The sequence below is a fragment of the Anomaloglossus baeobatrachus genome, chromosome 3, assembly GCF_048569485.1.
Source record: "Anomaloglossus baeobatrachus isolate aAnoBae1 chromosome 3, aAnoBae1.hap1, whole genome shotgun sequence".
Taxonomy (NCBI): Eukaryota; Metazoa; Chordata; class Amphibia; order Anura; family Aromobatidae; genus Anomaloglossus; species Anomaloglossus baeobatrachus.
The window spans coordinates 259,153,631-259,177,971 of NC_134355.1; the positions used below are offsets into that span (position 1 = coordinate 259,153,631).

The window sequence follows — 24,341 nt, forward strand, 5'->3', positions numbered from 1 at the left end:
TGCACACACACACACACACACACACACACACACACACTGCGCTCTCTCTCTTGTATGGGCTCACACACATACCCATCGCTCTCTCATGTATTGCATCGTACCAATACCCAGTGCTTTTTCCCTATGATATGGGATCGTACACCTACCCAGCTCTCTCTCTCTCATGTATGGGCTTGCACACATATGCAGCGCTCGCCCTCTGATGTCTGAGCTTTCTGATGTCTGAGCTTGTACACATACCCAGCGCGCACTCTCTCTCAAGCCAAAGATCAAAACTCAATACAAGTCAATGGAAGCATTTTTCTATCTCTCATAGATTTGCATTAACAGACTGTGACGCAACATCTGGCGAGTGAGAAATTGTGGTCACAAGATGGTGCCACGAGACCAGAGCGTTATCGATAAAAAGCGAAGACGCCGGAGGGTGAGTATAAGTGTAGGGTCAGGGACCTTACATGAAAAGCACCACTCCAGCACTTAGAAAAAAAAACAAAACAACTGTAGTGGTGCTTTAATGGTGGAATGGCCAATTGAACTGCAAATGTATGGAGGGAATCTGACTGAGTATTTATTTAGGGCTGTGAGATTAATCAAACTATTTTGAATTATTTGCCAATTTAAATGACGCTCAATTTTCTGTTTCATTCAAAAACACATTTAACATGACCCAAAAGGCAGGGCCAAAAGGGAAATGGCAGCATGGTGTGGGCAGGCTGATGGCATAAATTACCGCTTCTCATGGACAGCGAGTAGTGCCCGGGTGACAGATTGTGCGTCACGCGGCCAGATACGTTGCACACATCCTCTTATCAGACCTACTTGTCTTGAGGATTGTGTCTGAGGTAGCTATGACACAGCTCAATTACATAAGAAATAACATCTACAGTTGCAGACTCCTATTACATGCTTAGCGCCTGTCATGACATGCAATAATATTTTGGGCATTTTACTGATAAAGGAGAGCAAGCGTCGTCCTCCCCCTTAGGACACATTTCTGTGCATGAGACTGTTTTTCTCATACTACTTTAAAAGAGGATGACTGCAGAGCTCAGAGATGCAATTATCATGAGAATACCCAATAAGGTGGTCTGCAGAACTGCTTTAACTAGCCGCTCCAAGCTGGCATCACTTATGCTGTCACACACTGGCAGGGAAGCAGGCACACCACACACAGTAGTGATAGTTCGAGGGATCACATAGTAACATAACATTCATGATGATGAGGCAGGCATTATGAAGGGTCTCTCTGTATCAGTCTGGTCAGTGGCACAATCTGCAGTACTCCTCTGGGGTTTTCCTTCTTCTGTGCCTGGAGTTTGCACTATGTCCACTTCCCACCCAGTATTCCGTGCCCTGTGAAATGATCCAGGATTTAAGGACCACTCCTCGATCATATCCTCTGCACCCTAACACTATGGGGATTCTTGTAATGAGTGCTCAGGATCTCCTCTGTGCCCACTCATTCAGTGAACTGTAGGCCAGAGGCTGACTTTGTGGGGCATGACTGCAGTACAACAGAGCCTAAGGGTGATTTATGCCTATACAGTGGTATACAATACATCATATGATTTCATAACATATGCATGAAACTGAGGCTACTATTGTGCTATGAATATATCCTAAGCCAAGGATCATTGCAGTCAATGGTATAGCGTGGGTTGCCACCGCCCAGGCAAAGCATATATTTCACGCCCCCTCCCCTGTGGACCGTTCACACTCCAAGTCATTTATCCCCCAAGCACATATATTCATATATTGTACATTAAGATAATACTGAGCCAATTACACTTTGCCCTTTTTTCTGCTTATTGCTAAAATCCAGCATAAAATATCCCAGCAGCAACCCAACCACTCTGGATCATTTAACAGTGGGGGTGGAAAGCTAAAATTGAGTAGCTATAGCATTTGGCACCTGGAGCAATCTTTGCCTCACAATCACAGTCTTAAATAGCCCTTCTTACACTGCCAATAGACTCCACAATACATTGCTTGGCCAAAAAGAAGGTTCAGTAGTCACAGAGTAGGTTGTCAATGACCAACTGAATCTAGCAGCTTTAAGGAATCTACAGTGTTTTGCAGTAGCAACTACTACCCATTGGTTTTATATCCTGTTGCTGTCCGACATACTATAATGGACAGTAAGGACGTCTCAAGGCTTGGTGGGAAAGATGAGCGAGCACTACCATGCTTGGTACTTTAACGAGCAGTTTGGTGCTTGGATGGGCGCGACTCGAGTACCCGAGTATAATGGAAGTCAATGGGAGACTCAAGCAATTTTCCGTGCAACGCAGCCAATTTGTCTTTGTCTTTCATTTTTTTTCCTTCCCTTCTTCTCAGAGCCATATCTTTTTTTATTTTTTTAGGCCACAAACATATGAGGGCTTGTTTGTTTTTTTTTTGCTGGACGATTGCACTTTTGAATGACAATTTTACCACATTATTTAAGGTAAAACAGGTAAAAAGAAAAAAAAAATGGGGAGAAATTGTGGAAAAAATCCCCTCCTGTGTCGTGTTTTCTGAAGACCCAAAAGATTTTCATTTTTTGGTCGATGGAACTGTGTGAGGGCTTATTTTTCTGTGGGGTGAAACAAAGATACCATTTTGGGATAGATAGGACTTTTTGATCGCTTGTTAAAGCATTTTTTGTGCAGTTGCAGTGACCCAAAAAAACCCATAATTTTGTCGTTTATTTATTTATTTTTTTTTTTACAGGGTTTACCGACTTTATTAATAATTTTGATAGATCACACTTTTCTGAAGGCGGCGGCACCACGTATATTTTTTTAGCTTTATTTTTAATGGGGCAAATGGGGGGTGATTTAAACTTGTGGGTTTTTTTTACAACATTTTTTAAATAGTCCCCTTAGGGGACTTGAAGCTGCGATCGTCTGATTGCGTGTTCTATATACGGTAATGTCATAGCATTACTGAAAGTGAAAATCACAGTCTCCTTTGAAGCCTGGCCACAAGCAGGGTCTCAAAGAAACTCTGCTATGACAAGCATGGAAGTCTGCAGCAGATCCTAAATGTCATAGTAACTCATCGGTGACCTGTGATCACGGGTGTGCCAATAGGTGCTTAAAATGGGTTGCGTGAAACCCCGCTGTCAGAGTCTGACAGTGGCATTTAAAAGGTTAACAATCGTGGGCGGAACTCCGCTCCACCAGTGATTGTTACAGGCAGGTCTTGGCTGTGACACACAGCCATTTCCAGCCGAATATGTGTTAGGCTCACCCCATGAGCCCACTTCATACATTTGCTTCCAACTTGAGCTGTACAGCGGGATGTCGTAAAGAGGGTAAACCATTAGATGATACTGTCAATCACTGAAAAAAGCAATTAAATCGTGCAATGACTGTGTGAGCACTCACCGGAACCCACTGCCCCACAATGCAATTGTGACGAACCAATTGGTTACCCTTACAGTCAGATGCCTGCTGAAGGCACCCTCTATGTCCGCCATGTTGGTACACCTCTGAGAATCAGCAATAGTAGACCGCAATTTATAATTTGCAGAACATAGTACAAGTATAAAACAATTACAGGTTAAAGTCTCCTAGTGGGGCTAAAAAAATGGAAAAAATATAAAACCAAGGTTTAAATCAAATCAATTTTCCCAGTTTTCAAAGAATGACAAAAAAAATGTAAACAATAATCTGCAGTTTCAGTCAAGGCAGTTTTCCCCCAAAATGCAATAAAAATGTACCCCAAAATGATATAAAGTTAAAGAAAACTACATTAATGCACGCAAAAAAAAACAGAAAAAAAAAAGTTGTGCGTCTTAGAAAGGGTAAGAAAAGGCACAAAAAACGAAAATGGGCTTGTCCCTTGTTCTAAAGGGGTGAAAATAGTTGTCATTAAGCAATTACTTTCTAGCTTTGCATTTATGCCACAGAGCAGCAGTGTGATTTCTGTAAGTTGTAGTGACATTTGGCTGACAGCATGTAATAGTGCAGTAACTAAGTGGTTAACACATCCCCACCACCGGTCCTGCTTTAATATGGATGTAAAACACCACCTGGCTATTTAATCTAGGATTTGTAGGACATGAATTTTACAGTCTTTGCCATCATTGGTCAGACTATATGCCCTTTATAGACACTACCCTTTTAAATATGTATGACAAACAGCACTTATGTCCATAAAGTGAAAATGTACATTACACTTACCTAAAAGATTCACCCGACCAGAAGATAGTAACAACGGATCGTCTTTCTTCACGTTATTTACAGAATCATCTACTAACTCCTTGATGTGATCAATTCCTACCACTCTTCCCTTGGCACCAACCTAAATATAAAAAATATATATCATTGATTTTTTGGGACCATTAACGTGATGTGCATTCGAGTTCATCAAACCTTGTTTTAGAGGTTCACACGCCCATTTACCCCTAGTAGGCTAGTTTCACTCTTGCGTTGGACGGCTTCCGTAGCATTGCGTTGCGTGACGGATGTAACGGATGTGTTGCATATAGTGGCACAACTCATGCGACAGATCCTGCAAAACAATGGAATCCGTTGTAGCTTTTTTTTTTATCAGCAATTTACTCAACTGAGCATGCGCAGTTGTGTAAAGACGGATCCGTCACAGGAATCCGTCAAATGACGGATTCCGCCACCATAGGCTTCCATTCTCAAAATGACAGATGCCGACGGAATCTAGCACATTGCGTTTTTTTACGCTCTGGGAAGCACAGAAAAACGCTACAATGCTGCGTTCTTTCCACCCGGTGGATGCAAAGGAGCGTCGGCCAGCGGATGAAACGCAGGACCATCAGTCGCAATGCGTCGTCCATACAAGTCTATGGGAAGCAGCAGAATCCGTTAACAGATTGCGCCGTTTTCCAAAACAGAGGATTGCGACTGAAGGAAAAAAACGCAAGTGTGAAAGTACCCTTAGTTATATCCCGCCTGTAAAGCAGTCGATATCGCCAGCTATGAAATCAATCTGATAAACACACCAACAAGTAACACAAACTGCAGCAAGACTCTTAATGAATGGAAGGTCATTCATTCTGAGAGTATAGCACAGTGCAAAAGTCAGAATACACGCTACTGCTTGAAAATGCTGTTTTGGCATCGCAGCTTGTACTGGTAGAAGTCCGACTTAACGAATCCCATCTAATCCGCACAATAAAGAGGCCAAAGCACTTTTGTGAGAAATGAGACCTATTCATTATTCACATATATTGGTCTATACAACATCAAGTACGGCCCCCCACCAATCTACGGTACCATCAGCGGCCTATCCAGCAGGATAGAGAGGATCCGAGCTGGAGAGAATATAGGTATGTATTGCTTGATTTATTAGCCACAATGGTTTGGGCAGTCAGAGTCCTGCTTGCTCAATCATCACCAAAAATGAACAGCTTTTATTTAGGAGTTTCTATGGCCGACACTACAAAAGAAAAATGCCCAGCAACTTTTAACATGAATGTGTAGTAGTATATAGGTATTCTTAAGTGGTGTAGTGATATCTCCTTTAAAAGAGGATATTTCACCAGTTTTAGCATTTTAAACTGGCCACACCATGGAATAGTGGCTGAGGAGCTGATTTTTTTTTTTTTTTTATTTCTCTTCTCCTTTGCAGATATTAGCTAGTAAAATTGATGGCACCTAAATTTGCTATTTTCCACTATTACAAAGGGGCTGCAACAAAGATTAAGAAAATACCCAGAAAAGGGTAGAAATGTGACAGTACGATTTGTAATGAAACACAGTCCTGCTCCCCACCCGATGAGGAGACATCTCACTTCAATGAAGAATCCCCCTATGGATTAAACAAATCAAAGGCAGTGTATGTGGCATGCTGCAAATTTCATCTCACAGCACTGTCTGCTCTACACTTCTCCCTCTTTCCCAACAAGGTCAATGCTACGGGATGAGAGCTGCAGAGTGTTACAAATACCACTCCAGATCTATGCCCATTGTTAGGCCATTATTTCCCAATGTCTGGGATAGATACAGAGAGGTGTTTGTAGAGATACACAGCTCTGCAACCACTATTCTATAATTTGGTGAGTTTAACATGCGAAAACTGGTGAAAGGTCCTCTTTAAAGACTCAATTGTACTTAATTCTGGGCTATGTGTTTCAAGAGAATTGTGCTCTTCAGTAAGTCCATTTAAGGAGTAGTCTCAAGTTCTCTCTTGAGCAGCTCAGAGCTGTTCAGTCTCTTTACTTCCCGATTGCTTCGGGGGTGGCGGATGCTCCTCCTTGAATACCAATTCTAGTGAGCAGCTTCATTCTGCCACTACACATTAACGGTCTGTTAGTGCTTGTTCTAAATCTACACTGTTCTGACTATATTTACATACAGAGATAATATGGATTTTAAACAACAGGCACACAGCTCAGGAAAGCTACAGCCATGAATAGTAGATATTGCTCTGGAAACTGCCGATGCTGGGGGAAAGTGAGCAGCTAAATGCAATATAGAAATCAATGTGCATAACAGATTACTAGTATGTTAGGAGTTAACTCAGCCTGGAATGTAACAACTGCACACTTTGGGCCAGGATCTGGGCAGGCACCAGTGGCAGAGCTCCATGGAAACCAACTGTACATTATAAAAAATAAAAGTTTTCACTGCAGTAGAATGACAATAGATAGAACAAGAAAGTGAAGCAAACTTGCCTATTCTTATGATAGCCAAAACAATTTATTAACATGAGTACCCCTTTAAGAGAATCAATTCGGCCTTGAAGCGTGTAGTGTGGAATAAAGAAGGTACTTGACCATGAAGCATGACTAAGGACTCTTGTATCACATTAGCAATGCATCCCACATTTTTTTTTCTTCTAACTGTATTCTGTATCGAGAAATAGTAAAGTATTACATGCTGTAGTGAGGTACTACACAGCACCAGTCTTTTTCTGCTATCTATATGCTAAACTAGTGGATCCGATTTCTCCTACTGATGATTAGCGGAGTGCAGAAAACCTTTTTCTCCTATTTTCTCAATAGTGTTGTGCTTATACTTGCACAACTTCATCAGATAAATAGCACCAATGAATGTGGGGGTCATTAATTTGCTTTTGACTACAAAATACATACAGCTGCACACTAAAATGCTAACAATGAATAAGGGAACTCTGGTATTGCATTACTCCTATAGGAATACAGTGGAACCTTGGATTAAGAGTAACTTGGTTTGAGAGAGTTTTGGAAGACAAGCAAAGCTTTTTAAAAATTTGTAATTGGATTAAGAGCAATGCTTTGCAATAAGAGCAAATTCTCACCGTGCACACTTCCTGTTCCGTCCTTTCACCGCGCTCTGACCCGCTCTGGAGGTAAATTTGTATACATATATACTGTATACCATTGTACAGTACAGTATATACTATATAGCATGTCTATCAGTTTGCATTTGTGGGTACAGTATTGTACTTTCTTATTGATAACCAGTACAGCACATTGTTTATACTGTACCTCTCGCACACCAACAATTTTATTGCAAGGTAAAGTGCAGTTTAACTAGTATTGTATGTTTACTATACTGTACAGTATTTTGTATTAGTGTACTGTAATGATTTTATATGAATACAGTAGATTATTTTGTATTACTGTAATAAGTTTGTATAAATACAGTAAATATTTTTGGGTTGTGGAACGAATTGTCTGCGTTTCAGTTATTTCCTATGGGAAAATTCGCTTTAATATAAGAGTAACTTGGTTTAAGAGCAGACTCCCGGAACAAATTATGCTCGTAATCCAAAGTTACAATGTATTGGAAAAAAGATATTTAGCTTATGTATTGGCCAATGCATGTGAGCCCGGTAACAAGGTGTATCTTAATATACCAGGACCCCAACTGAAATGCCTCTATCTGGGTTAAAAACCTACATGACTGGGCAGCTAGGCTCCAACTATAAAGGAGGACGGACACAGCCTGGTTAAAGGGTGGAGTGCTCAGTCAGACAGAAAGGCATTACAAATATATCAAAAAGACTGACCTGCACATCCAACAGGTGGAGGCATTTAAAGGGGTTATCCGGCTTCTTATGACTTTTTTTTTTTTTATTACCCTATTGGGCTACATTGGGGCAGGTAAGTAGTTAGTGACCACTTACCTGCCCTGTTGTCAGCCCCTCTCCCCCGGCTCAGAGTGGTCATGTGACCGCTCCTGCCGCGATTTTGCTGCTTTCGGTCATTTCATGTCAACATGGGCAGGACCATGTTGACATGCAAATCTGGAACAGCATGTCGCCTCCCTGCTGGGCGGCTACAGTGCGATGAGCCCCGCCCCCCTTCTCTGCACCCTCCCACACATTCCCCCGCACCTCCAGTAACCTGCCCCTGCACTGCTGTGGGGTCCGTGACCTGGGGGAGGGGCCTGGCGGCAACTGCCGTGGTGTCAGCGCCAGCAGCGGGCCCCTGCTCAGGATCGCACATTCAAATGTACCGGCATCACAGATCACAGATGCCGGTACATTTGAAAGCGCTGATGAGAGGGAGCGCAGCGCTGCTTCTCATCATTGTCCCGCTGTCTGTGCTCTCTTCAGCACAGTGGTAACGTCACTACTGTGCTGATATGTCCAGAGCACAGACAGCGTGCGAACGCGCAGGAGCGGCGGGGACCGAGGACGGGTGAGTATGTACTCCCTACATGTGTTCCCTATGGGGGTGGGGGGATCGGTACAGAGCCCGATGTGCGTGTGTGTGGGGTGCAGAGCCCGATGTGCGTGTGTGTGGGGTGCAGAGCCCGATGTGCGTGTGTGTGGGGTGCAGAGCCCGATGTGCGTGTGTGTGGGGTGCAGAGCCCGATGTGCGTGTGTGTGGGGTGCAGAGCCCGATGTGCGTGTGTGTGGGGTGCAGAGCCCGATGTGCGTGTGTGTGGGGTGCAGAGCTCGATGTGCGTGTGTGTGGGGTGCAGAGCTCGATGTGCGTGTGTGTGGGGTGCAGAGCCCGATGTGCGTGTGTGTGGGGTGCAGAGCCCGATGTGCGTGTGTGTGCTTATACTTGCACAACTTCATCAGATAAACAGCACCAATGAATGTGGGGGTCATTAATTTGCTTTTGACTACAAAATACATACAGCTGCACACTAAAATGCTAACAATGAATAAGGGAACTCTGGTATTGCATTACTCCTATAGGAATACAGTGGAACCTTGGATTAAGAGTAACTTGGTTTGAGAGAGTTTTGGAAGACAAGCAAAGCTTTTTAAAAATTTGTAATTGGATTAAGAGCAATGCTTTGCAATAAGAGCAAATTCTCACCGTGCACACTTCCTGTTCCGTCCTTTCACCGCGCTCTGACCCGCTCTGGAGGTAAATTTGTATACATATATACTGTATACCATTGTACAGTACAGTATATACTATATAGCATGTCTATCAGTTTGCATTTGTGGGTACAGTATTGTACTTTCTTATTGATAACCAGTACAGCACATTGTTTATACTGTACCTCTCGCACACCAACAATTTTATTGCAAGGTAAAGTGCAGTTTAACTAGTATTGTATGTTTACTATACTGTACAGTATTTTGTATTAGTGTACTGTAATGATTTTATATGAATACAGTAGATTATTTTGTATTACTGTAATAAGTTTGTATAAATACAGTAAATATTTTTGGGTTGTGGAACGAATTGTCTGCGTTTCAGTTATTTCCTATGGGAAAATTCGCTTTAATATAAGAGTAACTTGGTTTAAGAGCAGACTCCCGGAACAAATTATGCTCGTAATCCAAAGTTACAATGTATTGGAAAAAAGATATTTAGCTTATGTATTGGCCAATGCATGTGAGCCCGGTAACAAGGTGTATCTTAATATACCAGGACCCCAACTGAAATGCCTCTATCTGGGTTAAAAACCTACATGTCTGGGCAGCTAGGCTCCAACTATAAAGGAGGACGGACACAGCCTGGTTAAAGGGTGGAGTGCTCAGTCAGACAGAAAGGCATTACAAATATATCAAAAAGACTGACCTGCACATCCAACAGGTGGAGGCATTTAAAGGGGTTATCCGGCTTCTTATGACTTTTTTTTTTTTTATTACCCTATTGGGCTACATTGGGGCAGGTAAGTAGTTAGTGACCACTTACCTGCCCTGTTGTCAGCCCCTCTCCCCCGGCTCAGAGTGGTCATGTGACCGCTCCTGCCGCGATTTTGCTGCTTTCGGTCATTTCATGTCAACATGGGCAGGACCATGTTGACATGCAAATCTGGAACAGCATGTCGCCTCCCTGCTGGGCGGCTACAGTGCGATGAGCCCCGCCCCCCTTCTCTGCACCCTCCCACACATTCCCCCGCACCTCCAGTAACCTGCCCCTGCACTGCTGTGGGGTCCGTGACCTGGGGGAGGGGCCTGGCGGCAACTGCCGTGGTGTCAGCGCCAGCAGCGGGCCCCTGCTCAGGATCGCACATTCAAATGTACCGGCATCACAGATCACAGATGCCGGTACATTTGAAAGCGCTGATGAGAGGGAGCGCAGCGCTGCTTCTCATCATTGTCCCGCTGTCTGTGCTCTCTTCAGCACAGTGGTAACGTCACTACTGTGCTGATATGTCCAGAGCACAGACAGCGTGCGAACGCGCAGGAGCGGCGGGGACCGAGGACGGGTGAGTATGTACTCCCTACATGTGTTCCCTATGGGGGTGGGGGGATCGGTACAGAGCCCGATGTGCGTGTGTGTGGGGTGCAGAGCCCGATGTGCGTGTGTGTGGGGTGCAGAGCCCGATGTGCGTGTGTGTGGGGTGCAGAGCCCGATGTGCGTGTGTGTGGGGTGCAGAGCCCGATGTGCGTGTGTGTGGGGTGCAGAGCCCGATGTGCGTGTGTGTGGGGTGCAGAGCCCGATGTGCGTGTGTGTGGGGTGCAGAGCTCGATGTGCGTGTGTGTGGGGTGCAGAGCTCGATGTGCGTGTGTGTGGGGTGCAGAGCCCGATGTGCGTGTGTGTGGGGTGCAGAGCCCGATGTGCGTGTGTGTGCTTATACTTGCACAACTTCATCAGATAAACAGCACCAATGAATGTGGGGGTCATTAATTTGCTTTTGACTACAAAATACATACAGCTGCACACTAAAATGCTAACAATGAATAAGGGAACTCTGGTATTGCATTACTCCTATAGGAATACAGTGGAACCTTGGATTAAGAGTAACTTGGTTTGAGAGAGTTTTGGAAGACAAGCAAAGCTTTTTAAAAATTTGTAATTGGATTAAGAGCAATGCTTTGCAATAAGAGCAAATTCTCACCGTGCACACTTCCTGTTCCGTCCTTTCACCGCGCTCTGACCCGCTCTGGAGGTAAATTTGTATACATATATACTGTATACCATTGTACAGTACAGTATATACTATATAGCATGTCTATCAGTTTGCATTTGTGGGTACAGTATTGTACTTTCTTATTGATAACCAGTACAGCACATTGTTTATACTGTACCTCTCGCACACCAACAATTTTATTGCAAGGTAAAGTGCAGTTTAACTAGTATTGTATGTTTACTATACTGTACAGTATTTTGTATTAGTGTACTGTAATGATTTTATATGAATACAGTAGATTATTTTGTATTACTGTAATAAGTTTGTATAAATACAGTAAATATTTTTGGGTTGTGGAACGAATTGTCTGCGTTTCAGTTATTTCCTATGGGAAAATTCGCTTTAATATAAGAGTAACTTGGTTTAAGAGCAGACTCCCGGAACAAATTATGCTCGTAATCCAAAGTTACAATGTATTGGAAAAAAGATATTTAGCTTATGTATTGGCCAATGCATGTGAGCCCGGTAACAAGGTGTATCTTAATATACCAGGACCCCAACTGAAATGCCTCTATCTGGGTTAAAAACCTACATGTCTGGGCAGCTAGGCTCCAACTATAAAGGAGGACGGACACAGCCTGGTTAAAGGGTGGAGTGCTCAGTCAGACAGAAAGGCATTACAAATATATCAAAAAGACTGACCTGCACATCCAACAGGTGGAGGCATTTAAAGGTGTTATCCGGCTTCTTATGACTTTTTTTTTTTTTATTACCCTATTGGGCTACATTGGGGCAGGTAAGTAGTTAGTGACCACTTACCTGCCCTGTTGTCAGCCCCTCTCCCCCGGCTCAGAGTGGTCATGTGACCGCTCCTGCCGCGATTTTGCTGCTTTCGGTCATTTCATGTCAACATGGGCAGGACCATGTTGACATGCAAATCTGGAACAGCATGTCGCCTCTCTGCTGGGCGGCTACAGTGCGATGAGCCCCGCCCCCTTCTCTGCACCCTCCCACACATTCCCCCGCACCTCCAGTAACCTGCCCCTGCACTGCTGTGGGGTCCGTGACCTGGGGGAGGGGCCTGGCGGCAACTGCCGTGGTGTCAGCGCCAGCAGCGGGCCCCTGCTCAGGATCGCACATTCAAATGTACCGGCATCACAGATCACAGATGCCGGTACATTTGAAAGCGCTGATGAGAGGGAGCGCAGCGCTGCTTCTCATCATTGTCCCGCTGTCTGTGCTCTCTTCAGCACAGTGGTAACGTCACTACTGTGCTGATATGTCCAGAGCACAGACAGCGTGCGAACGCGCAGGAGCGGCGGGGACCGAGGACGGGTGAGTATGTACTCCCTACATGTGTTCCCTATGGGGGTGGGGGGATCGGTACAGAGCCCGATGTGCGTGTGTGTGGGGTACAGAGCCCGATGTGCGTGTGTGTGGGGTGCAGAGCCCGATGTGCGTGTGTGTGGGGTGCAGAGCCCGATGTGCGTGTGTGTGGGGTGCAGAGCCCGATGTGCGTGTGTGTGGGGTGCAGAGCCCGATGTGCGTGTGTGTGGGGTGCAGAGCCCGATGTGCGTGTGTGTGGGGTGCAGAGCTCGATGTGCGTGTGTGTGGGGTGCAGAGCTCGATGTGCGTGTGTGTGGGGTGCAGAGCCCGATGTGCGTGTGTGTGGGGTGCAGAGCCCGATGTGCGTGTGTGTGGGGTGCAGAGCCCGATGTGCGTGTGTGTGGGGTGCAGAGCCCGATGTGCGTGTGTGTCGGGTGCAGAGCCCGATGTGCGTGTGTGTCGGGTGCAGAGCCCGATGTGCGTGTGTGTCGGGTGCAGAGCCCGATGTGCGTGTGTGTCGGGTGCAGAGCCCGATGTGCGTGTGTGTCGGGTGCAGAGCCCGATGTGCGTGTGTGTCGGGTGCAGAGCCCGATGTGCGTGTGTGTGGGGTGCAGAGCCCGATGTGCGTGTGTGTGGGGTGCAGAGCCCGATGTGCGTGTGTGTGGGGTGCAGAGCCCGATGTGCGTGTGTGGGGTGCAGAGCCCGATGTGGGGCTGTTATTTGCAATGCTGTAGTGATACCAGGTCAGGTGCTGGGGAAGAATACTGACAGGGAATGTGTGTGCAGAGGGCGGGCAGAGGGCGAGGCTGGACACTGGGGCCGGGCGGTGCCCGCTCTGACTGGGAGGTGTGGCACAGGAAGTGGTCAGTTTGCTAGAGCTGAATGTAAACAAAGAGCTGCAGAAAATAAAGGGTGAATTCAAGAGGAACAAAAGTTAGAAAACAAAAAATAATGTAGAGGTGATTTATATGACAATACAGCACAGATTAGCTTAACAAACATTTTTGAGTTTATGTCGGACAACTCCTTTAAGTTAGGGACTCGGTATATTGAAATCACCTTGTCACTGGTTACCAAGCTCACATGCACTGTCCAATACGTAAGCTAAGTGCCTCTTTTTTCAAATATTCCTACAGCAGTAATGCAATACCAGAGTTCCCTTATTTATGGTTAGCATTTTAGAGTGCAGCTGTATGTATTTTGTAGTTACATTGTGTTTTTAGCCAGCACCTGTTCACATCTGTTGGATGGGTGGGTCATTCTTTTTGATATATTAATTTGCTTTTGGTCATTCTGTTTTACTGAATGCAGAATAAACATTTTACTAGTCGTTTTTCCCATTAGAAATAAATAAGGAACTGAGCAATCAAGGCTAGTTTCACACATCCGGCTTATCGCTGGATTGCCGGATCCGTCACACTACAGTACAGTGTGATACAGTACAATGGCAGCGCGACAAGCTCCGGTCACATGCTGTCATGTGACCGGAGCATGTGACCCGAAAGCTGCCGCGCTGCCATTGTACTGTATCACACTGTACTGGAGTGCGCCAGATCTGCCAATCCGGCAAAAAGCCGGATGTGTGAAACGGCCCTAAGTGACACATCGCTGGAATCAGGATCTCAGCCCCTACATTATGCTGCTCTCAGATTACATGACAAAAACCTGGTGACAGATTCACTTTAACCCCTTCACGACCATGGACGGAAAGATCCGTCATGGTGCCCTGGGCCTTAACGACCAAGGACAGATCTTTCAGTCATGGCGGAATCACGGCACCGGAGCCTCCGGTGACTGCAATCGGTTAACACAAACCGCAGATTCGGGGAGGAGGGGACCTGTTCCTGACCTCAGGAGGGGTGGTACCTCCTCCCCGGACCTACGGAGGCTGTGATTGTCTGACGAACGCCGCTCAACCAATCACAGCCACTGTAATGTTCCAGCCATTTAAAGTGACTGAAACATTGAAATCCAGCCCTAACCAGTGCAGCTGTAGCACTGGCCATTGGCTGGAGCTGGGTGTCCTCACTGGATCACCCTCCCCCAGCTCCAGTAGCTCTGATTGGAGAGATTGACCTTGTGACCGATCTCTCCAATCACAGTGGACCTGTTGCCGGTGACCGCCCCCATCAGCTTCACTTCCCTGCAGCACGCCAGCACAGTGAGTGTACACAGTGCAATGGCAGGGCGACAAGCTCCGGTCCCATGCTGTTATGGAACCGGAGCATGGGACCCGGAAGTTGCCGCGCTGCCATGCCACTGTATGAAACCGGCGAAAAGCCTCCCGATCCGCCGCCACCCTCCATCTGCCACAGTGCCACCGCTTCTCCCGATCTGCTGCCCGGCCCCTCCCCCTCGTGATCGGTGCCCGCCCCCTCACCTCCGTTATGTGCTGCGCGCTCCCTCTCCTCCTCCATCTGCCATAGTGCCACCGCTCCCTCCGATCTGCTGCCCGGCCCCTCCCCCTCGCGATCGGTGCTCGCCCCCTCCCCTCCGTTATGTGCTGCTCGCCCCCACCCCCGTCACCCCCGTGATGTGTGCTCCCCACCTCCGTCACCCCCGTGATGTGTGCTCCCTCCCCCGTCACCCCCGTGATGTGTGCTCCCTCCCCCGTCACCCCCGTGATGTGTGCTCCCTCCCCCGTCACCCCCGTGATGTGTGCTCCCTCCCCCGTCACCCCCGTGATGTGTGCTCCCTCCCCCGTCACCCCCGTGATGTGTGCTCCCTCCCCCGTCACCCCCGTGATGTGTGCTCCCTCCCCCGTCACCCCCGTGATGTGTGCTCCCTCCCCCGTCACCCCCGTGATGTGTGCTCCCTCCCCCGTCACCCCCGTGATGTGTGCTCCCTCCCCCGTCACCCCCGTGATGTGTGCTCCCTCCCCCGTCACCCCCGTGATGTGTGCTCCCTCCCCCGTCACCCCCGTGATGTGTGCTCCCTCCCCCGTCACCCCCGTGATGTGTGCTCCCTCCCCCGTCACCCCCGTGATGTGTGCTCCCTCCCCCGTCACCCCCGTGATGTGTGCCCCCTCCCCCGTCACCCCCGTGATGTGTGCTCCCTCCCCCGTCACCCCCGTGATGTGTGCTCCCTCCCCCGTCACCCCCGTGATGTGTGCTCCCTCCCCCGTCACCCCCGTGATGTGTGCTCCCTCCCCCGTCACCCCCGTGATGTGTGCTCCCTCCCCCGTCACCCCCGTGATGTGTGCTCCCTCCCCCGTCACCCCCGTGATGTGTGCTCCCTCCCCCGTCACCCCCGTGATGTGTGCTCCCTCCCCCGTCACCCCCGTGATGTGTGCTCCCTCCCCCGTCACCCCCGTGATGTGTGCTCCCTCCCCCGTCACCCCCGTGATGTGTGCTCCCTCCCCCGTCACCCCCGTGATGTGTGTTCCCTCCCCCGTCACCCCCGTGATGTGTGCTCCCCTCCCCTGTCACCCCCGTGTCTCACCTCCCAATCCCCTTTTCTCCCATCCCCCCTATCCTCTGCCGCTCCTGCATCCACTGCGCCCTCTCCCATCCGCCCCCACCCTATCCAAGCCGCCGCCGTCTCACATTCACAGATGCTCCCTTTATATGCCGCTGCCCTCCCATCTGCCGCCGCCCCATAATCTGCCGCCCCCCAATCTGCCGCTGTTCTGATCCATCCTGTAAGTATTGTTCGTGGCTCTTTTCTAACTATCCCCAATCATATCTCCCACTCCCTCTCCCCCCCTCCTCCCCCACCTGCCTGCCGCCAAGTGCTGATCAGCTACGTGATTGGTTGATCAGGTACGTAATTGTTGCTATAGTTTTTGCTTTTTTTTTGTGCACCCCAAATAAAAAAAAAAAACAAAAACAAAACTTGAACAATTAGGTACCTGATCAGCAATCGTCCTGCAGTCGTACTCTACTTTGGACAGGACTTCTTTTTTCCATCCCACCTAGTCCCCCCCCTTTTTTTGCAGAACATTTGTGCGTGCGCCCTATTTTTTTTTCTATGCCATGGGGGTCTAGTTTCCAAAATGGGGTCACATGTGGGGGAGAAATGGTGGAGGGGAGCCAGCACTGCTTGTGAGTGGCATGCAACAATGAAAAAGTAAAAAAAGTGTAATATTCACAAATTCATTCCTGCTATAACAATTCAATGAGATTTTTGGCAAATAATTGATCAATAATTTGACCCCCCCTGCCCCGTCACGGCAAATCATTATAAGGGGGGTCCCTACACTACATTTATAATATACATACGTACCATAAGGTCTCGTGTAATGCGCAGGACCATATGAGAACATCACCTACCTGAGAAGTGTCAGAACCGCTCCCATGCTGCAAGGGCTGACAACTGCGAGTAGAAGGGCAGTCCAGGTGCCAGTGTGTGCGGCAGAACCACACACACCAGCACAATGTCAGAACTGACCCCCACAGTGCCAGACCAGCAAACATGAATGAAGGGCGGAACAGCCCCAGGCAGGTGGTGCTTAAGTAAATATGCCTATGGAACAGGAGGCGGTGGCTGTATGTGAACAGGCTCAAACATAAATTTAGATGGCAACAGAAGGAATTTGCAAACCACACTGGGCGTGCACGGCATGGTGGCGGTCAACCACCTGACCAGTAAGCGAACATGTGGGGGAGCTCCACTGTTTCGGCACCTCAGGGAGTCTCCAAACACAACATGGAATACGCTAATTATCCTAGACAATTTTGCGTTTGAAACGTCAAATGACGCTCCTTGCATTCTGAGCCCTGCTGTGCACCCAAACATTTGATTTCCACCACATATGAGGTGTCTGTGTACTCAGGAGAAATTGCACAATACATTTTATGGTGCAATTTTTCCTGATACCCTTGTGAAAAAAAAAGCTACCTGGTTGAAGTAACAATTTTGTGTTAAAAAAAAATTTTTTTATTTGCACGGCTCAACTCTATTAACTTTTGTAAAGCCCCCAGAGGTTCAAAGTGCTCAATAAACATCTAGATAAATTCCATGAGGTGTCTAGTTTCCAAAATGGGGTCACATGTGGGGGAGCTCCACTGTTTCGGCACCTCAGGGGCTCTCCAAACGCAACATGGTGCGGCTAACGATTCCAGCTATTTTTCTGTTCAAAAAGTCAAATGGCGCTCCTTCCCTTCCGAGTCCCGTCGTGCGCCCAAACAGTGTTTTTTCGCCACATATGAGGTATCTGCGTGCTCAGAAGAAATTGCCCAACAAATTTTGGGGGTTCATTTAATCCTGCTACCCTTGTGAATATGCAATATTTGAGGCTAAATTAACATTTTTGTTGGAAAAAGTAAAATGTTCATTTTTTCCTTCCACATTGCTTTAGTCACTGTGAAGCACCTGAAGGGTTAATAACCTTCTTGAATGTGGTTTTGAGTAGCCTGAGGGGTGCAGTTTTTGGAATGGTGTCACTTTTGGGTGTTCTGTGTCATGTAGACCTCTCAAAATCACTTCAAATGTGATGTGGTCCCTAAAAAATGTGGCTTTGTAAATTTTGTTGTAAAAATTAGAAATTGCTCAAACTTTGAACCCCTATAACTTACTTAAATTTGTTTTTTTCCCCCAAATTGTTCTGATGTAAAGTAGACATGTGGGAAATGTAATTTATTAATTATTTTGTGTCATATGTCTCGTTGGTTTTAGAGCATAAAAATTAAAAGTTTGAAAATTACAAAATTTTCGCGAAATTTCCATTTTTTTCACAAAGAAACACAAAAAATATCGGCCTAAATTTACCACTAACATGAAGCCCAATATGTCACGAAAAAACAATCTCAGACTCACCGGGATCCGCTGAAGCGTTCCAGAGTTATAACCTCATAAAGTGACACTGGTCAGAATTGCAAAAAATGGCCTGGTCTTTAGGGTCAAAATAGGCTTGGGGCAGAAGGGGTTAATGTAGTAATAATAATAATTTATTCATTTATGTAGCACCATTAATTCCATATCGCTTTACATACACCAGCAAGATACATGATGTATCACCACATTGGGCATCACAGTGGACCAGTGCTGGCGTTGCTAGTTCAAATCCCATCAAAGACAACATTCTGCAAGGGGCATATATCTTCTCCCTATGTTTGTGTGGGTTACCTCCCACACACCAAAGAGAGCCCCAATGGGGACAGTGATGATGATGTCTAATGTGCTGGAGAATATGATGGTCCTATAGAAGATAAATATATGTACATATACCCAGAGACAGGGTTAATTTACTCTTTCCTGCTTGTTCTCTAAAATACCCTTTAGGTCAATTTGCAGTAACCTAAATGTCATGCTTTGTTATTTTTCTAGGTAGTGATGATAAGTATGTGAAATGCCTGCAGGTTTACCAGATTTGGAAGTGCCATCATTAAAACCCACAGTTAGGTATGACAATACAGAGAAGAAGTGCTATAACCGAATGCATGAGGCACAACAGAGAAGTATCAGGAGAGCTCGGAGAAGCAGCCCCATGGGAACGGCTAAGGGTTTTCACTACGACAACCATAGGATACGGTTTGTTTGTGAAACGCCTGGCACTAGATGTTGGCAAGGAGGTAGCAATGTCCTCCGTAAGGATTACATGGAGGGAGACATCAGCTGACAGCAGGCCCTGCACTCAGCAGAAAGAGGCTATTTATGTAAAGCAATGCTTGGAATCATCCCCACGTTCAGAGTGCGGAGAGTCCATCACTGAGGCTACTGTAATGTGCGGTCTTCAGTAAGGAGCATTACTATTAGAAATTCACGCTCTCTGAAACCAGCACACACTTGCAACTTGCCAGGGGTGATCTGGAGTCACGAAAGCTAAAACATAGCAATGGGACTAATAGCATTCAACCATACATGCTTAGACGAGACATGGCAGGCAATTACCCAGAGTGTCTGCATAATGCTAGGCTGAAACGTTCTCTTAAATGGCATGTCCAGGATAAAACGCCTGCTTTTTCTTTATATAAAAAAAGAGCCATGATGTGTGTATGGTGTTTCAGGTCAACTGGGGTGGAGGGGGAGGGGAAATAAACCCTTTTTGTAACCCTGCACAACCCCCTTTACAGGGGTTATCGCACCTATATTTATTCCCCATTCTATGCATCAGTTGTGATCTGATCATGGAATAAAGGGTTTTTAACGCCTCCTGGCAATAGACATATTGTAGAAAAGTGACCACTGCTCCATTCACTGTCTATGGGAATACTGGTCATGCAAGCCACACTACTGCCACCATAGACCCATAAAAGTGAAAACCTGCTACATTTACTTGTCTAACATGACAAGTCTGCAGTCACTATGTGTCAGTCTATGTAACTGCAGACTAGAGGATCCTCACATCCCACGCACTATGCATTAGGAGGACTCTCCAGTGTCAGAGCCGGGAACAGTGGTCACGTGGCTGCGAGTAAGGCCAGATTTTGACTAGACTGTTTCCAGTTTGGGAACAGTGATGATGATGTCTGTAGAGTGCTGCAGAGTATGATGGTGCTCTATAAGGAATGCATAACAAATAAATAAGTGATCCGGAAACCACCTAGTCAGATTTTGGCAGAGAGAGTATACATAGCGCATACTTCCAGTCACATGACTACTGTTCCCGGCATGGACACCGGTGAATGCTCAAAGTATGTGTGATGTGAGGATTCACAAGTCTACAGTCACATAGAGGGACTACAGACTTGTCGTTTTAGACCAAAGAACACCTTTAAGATTATTAGAAATGCCGGTAGTCGGACTCCCAAAGATCACACATGATAGGTGATATGTTGTTCAGGGAATAACCCCTTTAAGAATACATGGGAATCTTTTCACAGATCCCAAAAAAAACACATTTAGGTTTGGATTCATCACAGTTTTTACACCAGAAAATTATCATAAAACATTTTGAAAAGTTGCTAACTGTTTGTGAAATGGGAGATTGTGCAAAGATTTTTCAACCTTCGATGCAAATTTTGTTCAATTCTGAAAAAATGGGGGGAGCTGGATCAGCACAGAGGTGGGATGGCGATGCCCGCTCGTCTAATTCATGGTGAGCGGTGTCTTACTTCCCGTCACTAATCCTGATACTTAATTCAGTTCCTGACTGGACTAAGATTTGTGGGGCAGCTCACAGGGGAACGTGCCACTTTTAAGACAGACCTGATTCATTACAAAGCATGCGCTTCTTACTGAATCAGGCAATTCTGACTCATCAAGATTGATATGAATACCACCAATTTTGATGACTTTGGGGCATAAATACACAACTAAAATCTTAATGTTGCAGAAACCCTATGGAGTTCTAAATCCCATTTTTAGGTTAGAGCCACCTCTTAAGTGAAATAGTGGCTATGAAGAGTAACGTGAACTAATGTTCGGTGAATCACACAATCAATTCTGCACTATCCATCAGCACAGTGAAGCCCCCAGAAAGTGCGGTCTATTTCATTTCCATATAATGGTCATCTCATGGTGGATTTAGAATAGTAATAAAGAGAAAAGACTTACCATTCTTGAAAAACATGCGGTAAGAATTCCGCTTCCAGAGCCTACATCCAGCGCTTTGGCACCTTCATGTAACTGATCGTGGAGGAGTTCTAATGCATATGCATGCTAAATAAAATAAATATTGTCAAATGTCAGATATAAACAGCGCTTCATGCATTTTCAGCATTCGTGACATTTCTCTTCACGTACAGGCCATTACACGTAATGCCAAATGAAAAGCCTGTCCTGCAAATCCTTTTATTCACATTAGCTGGATCTAAAGCATGGCAGTATTGGTTATTGTAAAGTAATACAGCATATTTATTAACTCTTACCAGACTTGGAAAATTCCATTTTTTGCATTTTTGTTTTTCCCTGCCCTTTTTCCAAGGCCCATAACTTTTTTAATTTTCTATCCACAGACAAGAAAAGGGTTTGTGTTTTGTGAAATGAGTTGTACTTTTCAAAGACTCCATTAAAAGGGGTAGTTCAGCACCTGAAATATCCTAATGATCCTTTATATATGCTAATGAGGCCAGAACCTAGTCACAGGGGCGTTACTTTCCTTGGCTAGTCGGCCCACATAGTATGTTAGCACACCCCTGTGGGTGTACTAACATGCTAATGAATAGGTAGAAACGCCGCATAAAGATCACTCTTGATAGCAGCCAACGGAGAATGGATGCACACTGCGCATGACCGGGAGTCCCAGCACTTCCGGTTATGTGTACTATACCTCACTGAAGCCGGGAAGCTTACACCCGGCATCAGTTTAGTGCGCATGAGCGGAAGCCCACAGGACTCCAGATTATGTGCAGTGCGCATCCATCCTCCGTTGGCCGTCATTAAGAGTGAGGTATATGCAGCGTCGCTGTGCATTCATTAGCCCCTGTGGGTGTATTCTATGTGGGCCAACTAACCAAGGGAAGTAACGCCCTTGAGACTAGTCCCTGACCTTATTAGCATATAATAAAGTATTTCTTAAGATTCTTTATCTAAAGATTTCTTTATCTATGCTAGTGTATACAGAGACGGTTAGGTAGGTATTAGCAATATTCAACCTAGAACTGCTAGTGGTTCTGGGTGCCCATTGGACCTGATAGGTTCCCTGTAAGCAGATAGCACTATGCCCTCTAGAGTTTCAATGAGCCAAACACACGAGTTCTAGAAACGGATCCATGTGGACTATGTCCTATTCTTGTTAGTTTTGATGATCAAACTCCGCTACTATATTCTATGGAGATTCATTAAAATGAAAGCCATACTGTGCACTTTAGTGTTCTATCCAGGTTTCATCCATTTTTAACACATCCATTGTTAATGGTTGGAAAAAAAAAAGTTCAGGTCTTCTTAATTTAGGGAAAAGAGTGGATGGGGAAAAAAAAAACCTAATGCGACATTAATACAAAATGAATGACTCGTGAGAGAAAAATGGCCAGTTTAACATGGACATAAAAATGACAACATACTGTATGTAGCCTAATGTTTTTTTAATTAGGGCTGGAGTTTATCTGGCCTTTAAATTTGTAGGTGTTGACCCATAACAGGTAATTTTAAATGTATAGGTTCCTATCTATGAAGGACACTTGTTGTGGCAGACGGGCACATTTGAATTGGTCAGCTTCTACACTTAGAATTGAGATGTTATCAGTATAGGCCAGTGATGGCGAACCTATGGCACGCGTGCCAGACTGGGCACGCAGAGCCCTTTTTGCTGGCACGCGCGCTGTCGCCACACTGCACCACTTTGCACTGCCGGTGTGTTCGCGCCAGCAGTTCAAAGTGGTGTTTAAGCATAGAAGACATTTCTCCTCGCTCTCACACGCCTCCTCTCCTGGGCTGTAGGCCTGTTGCCTAGCAGACTGAGGAGCGTCAGTAGGCGGCGCCGGCGTCTTGTGGCCGCGCGGGAACTGAAGTGACTGAGGACGCAGCAGTGGAGGAGTGGGGGCTAGAAGGTGAGTTTTTTTTTTAATTTTTAAGCTCTGTGCGGCTGTGCCAAGGTGTGGGGGGACATGGAGAGCACGGGGCAAACATGGAGAGCACGGGGCAAACATGGAGAGCACGGGGCAAACATGGAGAGCACGGGGCAAACATGGAGAGCACGGGGCAAACATGGAGAGCACGGGGCAAACATGGAGAGCACGGGGCAAACATGGAGAGCACGGGGCAAACATGGAGAGCACGGGGCAAACATGGAGAGCACGGGGCAAACATGGAGAGCACGGGGCAAACATGGAGAGCACGGGGCAAACATGGAGAGCACGGGGCAAACATGGAGAGCACGGGGCAAACATGGCTGCAAGGATGGGGGAAACGTGCAAGGATGGGGGAAACGTGCAAAGATGGGGGAAACGTGCAAGGATGGGGGAAACGTGCAAGGATGGGGGAAACGTGCAAAGATGGGGGAAACGTGCAAAGATGGGGGAAACGTGCAAAGATGGGGGAAACGTGCAAAGATGGGGGAAACGTGCAAAGATGGGGGAAACGTGCAAAGATGGGGGAAACGTGCAAAGATGGGGGAAACGTGCAAAGATGGGGGAAACGTGCAAAGATGGGGGAAACGTGCAAAGATGGGGGAAACGTGCAAAGATGGGGGAAACGTGCAAAGATGGGGGAAACGTGCAAAGATGGGGGAAACGTGCAAAGATGGGGGAAACGTGCAAAGAGGGAGAGAAACATGCAAAGAGGGAGAGAAACATGCAAAGAGGGAGAGAAACATGCAAAGATGGGGGTAAACATGACTGCAAAGATGGGGGTAAACATGACTGCAAAGATGGGGGTAAACATGACTGCAAGGATGGGGGTAAACATGACTGCAAGGATGGGGGTAAACATGACTGCAAGGATGGGGGTAAACATGACTGCAAGGATGGGGGTAAACATGACTGCAAGGATGGGGGTAAACATGACTGCAAGGATGGGGGTAAACATGACTGCAAGGATGGGGGTAAACATGACTGCAAGGATGGGGGTAAACATGACTGCAAGGATGGGGGTAAACATGACTGCAAGGATGGGGGAAAACATGACTGCAAGGATGGGGGAAAACATGCCAGGATGGGGTACATTTAGCAGGAAGGGAAACATGCCAGGATGGGGCGATACATTTACCAGGATGGGGCGATACATTTACCAGGATGGGGCGATACATTTACCAGGATGGGGCGATACATTTACCAGGATGGGGCGATACATTTACCAGGATGGGGCGATACATTTACCAGGATGGGGCGATACATTTACCAGGATGGGGCGATACATTTACCAGGATGGGGCGATACATTTACCAGGATGGGGCGATACATTTACCAGGATGGGGCGATACATTTACCAGGATGGGGCGATACATTTACCAGGATGGGGCGATACATTTACCAGGATGGG

At 46.5% G+C, this 24,341-nt stretch overlaps 1 protein-coding gene across 3 annotated transcripts in view; it reads right to left on the reverse strand.

Annotated features, from left to right (window-relative positions):
- Positions 1 to 24,341, reverse strand: part of PCMT1 (protein-L-isoaspartate (D-aspartate) O-methyltransferase) — a 70,448-nt gene that overhangs the window by 8,089 nt on the left and 38,018 nt on the right. For all 3 annotated transcript variants that reach the window (XM_075339814.1, XM_075339816.1, XM_075339815.1), the window contains exons 4-5: positions 20,979 to 21,083; positions 4,170 to 4,290 (exon numbers count right to left, since the gene is read on the reverse strand). In XM_075339814.1, coding sequence (XP_075195929.1) covers positions 4,170 to 4,290; positions 20,979 to 21,083 — 226 coding nt within the window. The remainder of the gene's footprint in view (positions 1 to 4,169; positions 4,291 to 20,978; positions 21,084 to 24,341) is intronic.